This window comes from Neopelma chrysocephalum, unplaced genomic scaffold, assembly GCF_003984885.1.
Source record: "Neopelma chrysocephalum unplaced genomic scaffold, ASM398488v2 Primary Assembly neopelma1_43, whole genome shotgun sequence".
In the NCBI taxonomy this organism is placed as follows: domain Eukaryota; kingdom Metazoa; phylum Chordata; class Aves; order Passeriformes; family Pipridae; genus Neopelma; species Neopelma chrysocephalum.
In genome coordinates this window covers 22478691-22488044 of record NW_020897702.1, presented here as the reverse complement: position 1 = coordinate 22488044, position 9354 = coordinate 22478691, and the positions used below count along the sequence as shown (strand labels likewise).

Below are 9354 nucleotides of genomic sequence, written 5' to 3'. Positions count from 1 at the left end.
TAGTGCTCCTTAATGTCTTGGTCTTGCTTATGTCCCTGGAGCACTGAGTTGGGAATATTACAATGTAGTTTCTGCCATGTACTGCATGATGCTCCACACATTTATTAGATAAACAAGTAATAGTTTTGATAGTTTATATTAGCAGTGTATTTGTTAACATATACAGCTTGTATCTGGTTAGCTTGCCCTGTGGAAGAAGCTCTACCTGTTATGTTTTGCACTTTTTTGTTCCCAGTGCTCACAGCTCTGAAATATGTGCTGTGTGTAGCACACACAATGGAGGGAAAAGCAGCTCAGGAATGCATTTTAACCCAGAATTTCAACGGTGCATTCATAACACTTAAAAATAACTTGAACAGTATTTCATGGCAGCCTTTTAGGGTTGGATTTGGCTTTGCTTTTGGACTTGTCTTATTAGTGGGAAAGGAGCCTTCCATGTAGCAAGTTTATGATTCCACGGTCCAACCTGAATGTAGATAGGGAGACTAAGTTAATTAATGATGCACTTCCTTGCATCTGATTCTTCAGTGTGTTTCCCGTATCTTAAACAGGATTTTTTTTCTCCCAAAATTAAATTGATATTTTTCTATCTCCAGCAGCACTTAAGTCTAAAATACACATAAGGTTACTGTTTTCTAATACCATTCATTTGGTTAGTTGTTGGTCATGGTGGTCTGTGTTCACGAAAGTCATTTTGAAACACTGTATTTAAGCAAGTTCCCTAGTATAGGGATATCTATTCGAAAAGAGCCTCTTCTTTTGAGACAATCCTAATTTGTAACATGGTTTCTTGTTTTGGTTTTTTTTAAATGAAAGATTATATGTGGGACTGAAGAATTAGTGCCTTTTAGCCAACGTCAGTTTTCTCACTTCCTTGTTTCATTAGGAGATGCAGTATTTAGGGAAACAATTAGATATATAGAAGTGAAGCATTTAAAAGAACTGTCTCAGAGAATGTGAAGTCAGGAGAGAGGAGAAGTAAATACAATATTTAAATAGATGAAATTTGAAGTTAATATTTTTTCTTTTGGGGAAAAAGCCAAATTGATAAAGCATTTTTTTAATATGTAATAGTATTTGTGTATGTTACACACTGCCTTTAAAGCATTCTGAACTAAACTTTGCGTTATTTCTCTCTCTCTAGGGTATACCCATGGCTTAGAGGTCTAGGCTATACGTCTTTAACTGTATTTTTAATGGGATTTTTTCTCTGGAATGTGGACAACATTTTCTGTGATAAATTGAGGTGAGTTTTTTTCACTTTGTCTGGATAACTCTAAATAGTCTTTTAGTATAAAGATTTGATTGTTTCTGTGGTGTATATTCAAGTCCATCTCATGTTACATATGGTATGCTACCTACAAAACATCCATGAGGGTTTTATCCAGTTTACTCATAACTAGATTCAGCACTTAACAGATTTTTTTAGTTTAATGTTTTTTATCCATTAATAGATTTATTTTTTATATATATCTCTAACTTGAAATTAAATTGAGAGAAGTTATGTCACTGAAGTAATTTGGAGAATCTCTAGCTTATTAAAGCCTGCTATTTACACTTAATTTCGTCTGAACATGTTTTTATCTTGCTGGTTTGTTGTTTTGGTTTTGTGTTTTTTTTTTATTTCTGCTCTTGCCATTTTCCAGCAAAATATCAAAACCAGTAGTTCTGCACATTACAGAAATACCAATTTCAATATATATGTTACCAATAAACATAAAAGAAATACCTGTTACAATATATATGTTACCAGTAGACAACACCCAGTTGTGATACGTGTGTTCCGCCAGAAACTGGAGGAGATGAAAAGGTTGATTCCAGCATCCTGAAAAATACACTTTTGGCAATTTGAAACACTGTTATGCCACTGAATCTGTGGTGTACAGAATTATCCCAGTAGGTTGCTTTGTCAGGGCCAAATAATAGTGTGCTGTAAAGGAGTCTGAGTTTTCCATCTGTCCCTTTTGGCTCTGTAGTTCCTGCACTAGGTTAGGCCAACTGAAAGTTAACTCCAACAGAGAATTCTTGAAACTTTTTAAAAAAAAAAATTAATATAATATATGGTGCTCATCCCTAGAAGGACTTGATACACATGGGATAGAAAAGTTATTTGCCAACACAAGTGGTAGGGTATGCAGTTACTTTGCAAATATTGGCATCAGGGTTGATTTTTGCAGCTGCCTCACCTCATTGGCGAGATTGTAACCCCCGACTCACCAAGCTTCCTGAGCTGCTGTGGGTCCATAGGTCTTTTGAGCTGGTTCCTAGGCCCAAAAATTACTCCAGCTGCTGAGGCACTTTTCTCCATCCTCATTTTGTAAAGGGAAAAATGCTAGTATACTTCCTGTAATACTTGTTTGGTTATGGTGCTGAAAACAAAAAAATGCTTGTTTACTAGGTTTAATCAGACATCTGCAGAGCCTTGGATTTCTATCAGTGGCATTATAATTTGAACCTTTGGAGAAAATGCATTTCAATGCCTTGAAATCTTTTGGTCTCTAAAGCTCTAACTTGTGAATCATCCACCTACCTGCTCTGTTTGGTTTTCAAGTTCAAAATTGGGTTTTGGTTCGGGTTTTATTTTTCCATATTTCATTAAATCTGCAGTTTATTTTAATTTTTTTTTTTTTAATCAAAATAACAAAATCTGTAGCACTCAGTTTCCCTGGCTGGAACCATGCACTTTTGAATATGGGCTTTGAAATTTCCTGCCATCCAAAGGCTCAGAGGTTGTGCCAGGCTGACAGCACATCAAGTGTGTTCCACTGTGTCATTGCTGGGCTGGTTGAATTGAAGCTCTGCGCTAATATTTGTGACTGAGCAGCTCTGAAAACTAAGCAATAGCTCAGGATTTAGTCAGGGGGACTAAGTACTATAACATCAAGCAGTAAGTAAGAAGCTACACATTTTTCTTCCTTAACATATACAATTGTTTTCCCTTTTTTGTTTTGACTGAATGTGAAATAAAAGTGAAAAAAGACAAGCAGGTGCAAACATTTGCTCCACCATCAACCAAAATAGGCAATATCTGCAGAAGCTTAGTGAGTAGGAGAAATCAGAGCAATGTAACTCCTCCCCTTTATTTCTCTACCTCCATCCCTTAGCCCCTTTCCAAGTAGCTAAGCAGCTCACATCCCATAACTGCAAAATACAAAGCATCTTGGCAGAGTATTTCAGACCCTCTACTTTCATTGTTTCCTCGCTAAACACCCATTTTGTCCCTGATTTAGAGTCCAACAGAGAAAGGCAAGTTAAGGTCCCATGGACCGGGAGAATAGGTGGTGTGATTACCACATGTAAAGTGCTGATATTTGATAGATCCCATTTCCTCTCTTGGACCTTAAACTCAGTGTTTCATCCTGTGGACAGAGTTCACAGAGTTTTGGTGAGGAGGATGGTAGAATTCATTTGGGCCTGTGGGATGCTGTAAATATATCCCCTGAAATCAGAGTCCAGACATATCTGATCACTCATTGTATGAGGAAGTGTGTACTTTTTTAAAATGTGTAAGAAAGTCAGTATGCCGATATCTTTCTGTACTGGCAGTATAAGGTATGACTGCTGCTCCTCATCTGCTGAAAGCCTGATCATGTGAAACCTTAACCATCAAGCACACGCCTAAGATATCGAAACAATAATGTGTGATCTGACAGTCAAATATTGTGATTTGAGATTGCTTAGCTTGGAAAAAAATTCCTATTGCGTGGAGCTTCTTTCTTTCAGAGCACTACGAGAGAAGATGCCTCCTGTGGTGGGAGCTGTGACACAGTTTCATGCATGGTGGCATATTCTCACAGGCCTGGGTTCTTACCTTCACATCCTGCTAAGGTAGGAAATGTTTTCTAAACTGGATGTCCATAATGAGATCTTAGGAGTTTTCCCAGGTTCAGATGTACTTCAGAATGTCGTATCATCCAGAAGTGCAGGAAAATGGCTTATTACACCAATGCAAGGTTTCCTTTCCTCTTTGCAACTGATCTAAAAGCTCTCTACAATTATTTTATGTTCTTCAAAATGTAATCACTTGTCTTTAAATAGTCATGGTTCTTCAAGAAAATGTAATTCAGAAACGAGAACCCTTTGGCAGTTAAACTGGAAAACTATTTGACATTATATTAATTTCAGAATGTAAGCCATTAGGATTGCTGCTCAAGAACAGACAGGTATTAAAGTACTTTAACATGTTTAAATTTCAGAGCACAACTAATCTTTTTGATAGGCACTGTCATTCCTAAAAACTAGCAGGCATCATGCAGTAGTGCAGAAGGGTGATGGCTGAAGTAGTTGTAGTAAAGCTGTTCCCAGAAGGGCAGGATATTAGTTTTAGGAGGAGATTTAAACAAGAATGTAAGTTAGCAAATCTGGAGCCAGAAGATGTTTGTCTCGTTTTTGCTCTATGCCACCATCTAGTGGAATCAGGGACCGGAATTTAAGCTAAAGTCTGTGAAGAATTTCTGCAGTTTGTTCATCATATAATGAAATAATATTTTACCACTTAGCCATAACTTAAGAGGATGTCTGTTTTACAGATACAGTCTATGTAGTTCAGGAAACCTGATTACATATCAATTTTCCTACATCTAGCATGGTATTCTTCTTTTTGGTCAGATGTTAAAATACCTGGTAAAAGGAAAATGCAAGGAAAATAAGTACGGTTCCAACAGCTGATCTGTTAGCTTTTGTTTTATATTTACGCGTGTATACATATATGCACACATATATACAAGTATTTATGTATCTATACATATGTAGATGTATATATATATATGTACCTTTATATATATATATATTAAAAAAATATGTCAAGGTATATTGAAAACAGTTACTCCATTTTGGCTGACAGGTTGTCTGCTACCCTAAAGATAATATTTTTAAGAAAATTCTGTACAGGAATCAAGCATAGGCAAGGTTTTTTCCAACATGCAGCACATAAATAATTTGGGGTTGTATCCTCTATCCCTTGGGGAATGTGCAGATGCCTGATTTTTCTGTCTTACCCCAATGGACTGTAAGCTTTCTCTGAAGTAGTTTCCTGAATATTTTCTTAGCCACACGGTGGCATCATCTATGTCCTCTTTAAAAAAGTGAGATCATACACAGGAAAAGATCTGCTAAGAGGAGAAAGTGTCTAAGAACAAAAGCGAGAGAAAGAATCAAGCTATGCTCTTTTCCCCTCTTCTACATCTGCTATATTTCATCCTTCTAAAATGACCGACTCTAGTTCGTTTAATTTTTTTTTTACCCCTCTGGGTTTCTTTCTTTCTCCCCACATAGGTGATAGGGTAAATTAATTTGCTGATCAGAGTCTAGTACAGAGGGATTTACTGTAAGTTAATGTCTCCTGTTTTGAATAAATCTAGGCAGAGTGGGTAGCCCTGCAATTACAGAAACCATTCCTTTCTAGTTGGAAAATAAAACTGGGATTAGTACATCATTATTTTATATGCTGTCTTATACATGAAATTTTAAGCATGCTTTTTTCCTTCTCCTCAGTTTATACACAAGGACACTTTTCCTGAAACACAGGCCAAAGGTGAAGGTAAGCAGTTGTGTTCATTAATGTGCATTTGGATATCTTGTGCTTTGAACTTGTGTTGGGGATCAGTAATTATGCTGTTAGGGTAGTGTTTTTGACTTCTACTTACATCCCAGGAAATGCGGTTGAAATTTTCAGAGAATCACAGAATGGTTTGTATTGAAAGGCACCTTAATGATCATCTAGTTTCACCCTCTCTGCCATGGGCAGGGACACCTTCCACTACACCAGGTTACTCAGAGCTCTGTCCTGGCCATGAACACTTCCAGGGATGGAGCATCCACAACTTCTCTGGGCAACCTGTTTCATTGCCTCACTACCCTCACAGGGAAGAATTTCTTCCTAATATCAAATCTGAATCTACAGTCTTTCATTTTGGAGCCATTACCCCTTTGTCCTTTTCATTACATTAAGTTTAATAGTGTTTGCTTTCTGATCCAAGAAACATAATATTCCAAGGAATCTTTCCCCTCTTCCTATTTTTCTTTTAACAGTTTGTTTTTGGAATATGGCCTGTTCTTCTTGTGGAGCCACCCAAGAAGCTTTGACTGAGCCCTGGACAGTCGCATGAGATCACCTAGCCTGGCTGAATAAAGCATTTCAACAGTTACTATGGCTGAAGTGTCAAAATTGTGGATCAATCCAAGTACCATTGCTATAAAAGGACTTCTCTGTATTACTGGGCCAGTCGGCCGGAACAGAGCAAAGAGTTGGCACACTAGGGAAATAGAGTTTAGTACAGCTTTATTCTAAGTTGTTAAAACAAAGATTAAGACACAATATTTTTATGTATATATTGTATAGCTGATGATATTGAAGTAATATTTCGTGCTGGTCACAGAAATCTAACCATTTTCGAAGTGGATTGCATACTTTTTTTCATTCAGTTTTTGTTCTTTCTGTGGTTTAAACTAATATTAGTAACTGAATGACAAAGCTAGGCCATTGATGACCAAGCTAAGCATTTGTGGCCTATAGTGAACTGAATGCTTAACCTGAACTACTTTAATCTTGCACTTTTATACAATTAATGAAGTATGTAATGGTTGATTTAGGGCTTTATTCTATCTTGCTTTTCCACAGCCTCCGTTACAATTTATATTTTAAGCAAAATGGTTGTGATACCTGTGCCATTTAGTTCATTTTGTACCAAGCTTCTATTTTCTCTTTAGTCTGACTGAGAGGTTCATCATGGAGGATGTTCCAGGGTGTGACCAGCTGAAGACACTGAAATGGTGAAGCCTTATAGGGATTCTTTTTTGTGTCTGGAAACTGAATTCCTGATTTGTTTGACCAGTGATTCATCAGGAAACTGTAGAGTGACTGTAGAAACATAAGAAACACTCTTTTTTATTTTTTTATAATTATTACTTACATACCTCCTTTTCTATCCCTGCTTTTTACTTCCCATTTTCCATTCATACAGATTGACAAACACCTTAGAGGCGTGCTAGTTCAGCTCTGAATTCATCTTCCCTGTATTTTACAAGTCTTAAATATTGGTCTGACTTTCAGAACCATCTTCTTATTCAGAAATGTTGAAGAAGGAGTAAAGAACAAGATTGAGGTTGAGGATACCCCAAATATAAGTGGCAGCACTTGGCTTGCTCTTAATCTGTCTGTCACATGGTTACTCTGTGGAAAGTTGACCACCTTTCTAAAACCAAACTTTAGGGATTAATGGGGGGGACAAACCCTCTGCTTTCTGCAGTTTTCATTTACCCAGCTGGTGAAAGTTAAGAAGTCAATGTAAAGGAAACATTAAACTAACACAGTTTTTCAAAATATACCTCATATGAAGGCTGTGGTTTTGATTGTCTTGGTTTTGGGGCAACTAACATAGTCTGTCTCTGTGCCTACTTGCTGCCGTGCTATGCAATTTTTGTCTGCTTTTGATGCTCTGAGGGATTTAAAAAAGGGAAATGCTCGGACTGATGGGAAATCCCATTCTATATTGGTTTGAAGTGTGCCCACAGCAGCAAGGCACGATAATGCAGCTGTAAAGCTGTCTCCCAGATCTCAAAGTCCTGACTGTTGTACAATCAGCGTGGCTGAAATGGTCTCCTTCCTTTACTGTCTTTTTCTCTGTTTGCAGTTTATCTGCATCTTTCATATCCATCAGTAACACTCCTACTGATGTGACTCTCCAGATAAAAATATGGCTTTTGTTATGTGACTGACCCTGGACTCTTGGGATCAAATAGTCCCAGACTTGGGGCTGGGAAAAGATACTTAACCTTGAGTGAGTTCAGTGAGCACTCACTGACATGCTGATAGCAGTGCATTTCAACTTGTAAACCACTATAAAGGCACCTGAGGGTTAATTTTAGAGCAGATTTGGTGTCAGTAGGCTCCAGTTCCATAGTCAAGGTCAGCATCTGTGTTGGGAAATTTGAGTGCTTTTCAGACTGAAAAAAAATAGAATAATTAGCATAGAGGTAGGAAAATGCTGTTGTGGATCAAGTGTCTTTAATTATCCAGAAGGCATATTTTTTGTAAAGAGATTTGAGAACTGTTTTAAAAATGTAGCTTGAAAATAAGTGCCTGCCTGTTCACCTCCAGGCTCTCTCAAGCATTCTTCTGCACACTGTATCCCATTTTCTTATTTAGTATGTTTGCATGTTTTTGTTAGTTAGGAAAAGAATCCCATAAGAGGAGCAATGCAGCAAAAAGACATATCAACAGTCACTTGTGACATCTGCTAGGCACTGATATTATTTTTATGAAAATTAACAAAACCTTTATTTTAGTGGCCTTAGTTTTGTTACTGAAGGATCTTAGGGCTCTGTTTACTTTCCCTGTAATTGCAAGAACCAGAGCATCCCAAAAAGCTACTTTCTTATTGTTCAGATATCTCTACAATGGTATATTTTAAAGAATTTGTTGATTCTCCAGCACATTTGCAACTAGGAAGTGTATGATGGAGTTTTTTTTCAGACTGTGTTGATTTGAATTGTCAGGATTTAGAAAAAAAAAAGTTGGAAAAGCTCTTATTTTAATTTTATGCTGCTGATAGTTTTTCATTCATGTATCATTTGTCATTGATGTTTTTATCTTTAAAAAATCATGCAATTTGGCTTTTTCCTTCATTCCAAATGACCAAAAACATGCACACCTCTTACCACTCTGCCAGCAACCTTTCTTTCAACAGGTTATATTAGATCTTGAAGAATGTAATTTACCTGTGTATCCTTCTAAGCATAAATAATCTAAAATCATGGGTGCTTTGGTTTGACTGCCTTACTGATCTTGTGAGTGATATTGAAAATGACAAGCCAGTTTTAACTACATGTTACTGAAGTTCAGACTGCCTTTTCTAGTGCCTGGAAAGACGTACATCCTTACTCCTGTAATGTGTTAAATGTCTGTTAAATTGCTTTTTATTTATATCACTTGTATGACAATGCTGATCTTTTTTTTTTTCTACAGACCTTAGAGCAGCATATCCCAAACTTTTCTTGCACTACATCTTATAAGGTCACATTTGATACTATTTTTTGAGTAGGATTCAAACAGCAACTGCGTTAAAGAGAAGTAACATGTAATTTAATATGAATCTTTCAGAATGTGTTGGATGGACTTGATAGCAATGAACTCTTCTATTCTTTAACATCTACAAAGAACCAGGAAATCTGCCATATTTTACAAACTACAGTTTGACACAGGTGAGCAACAAGTAGTTCTGCAGAACGTGAGCTGAAAAATTCTTTCTTGGAAATAAGAGGAAAACCTCAAAATTATTCTTGCAGTACAGATCAAAACTATACTTTATTCTGGGAATCTAGATTTTTTGGATACAGCTCAAGACATGCGTTATC

At 36.8% G+C, this 9354-nt stretch overlaps 1 protein-coding gene across 1 annotated transcript in view; it reads left to right on the top strand.

Moving 5' to 3' along the window:
- The window catches only part of ACER3 (alkaline ceramidase 3), a 53422-nt gene extending 45530 nt beyond the window's left edge, over positions 1-7892 (top strand). Inside the window, exons 8-11 of the mRNA XM_027677610.1 lie at positions 1145-1246; positions 3724-3828; positions 5494-5539; positions 6031-7892. Coding sequence (XP_027533411.1) covers positions 1145-1246; positions 3724-3828; positions 5494-5539; positions 6031-6084 — 307 coding nt within the window. The 3' untranslated portion in view covers positions 6085-7892. The remainder of the gene's footprint in view (positions 1-1144; positions 1247-3723; positions 3829-5493; positions 5540-6030) is intronic.
- Positions 7893-9354: the final 1462 nt, after the last annotated feature.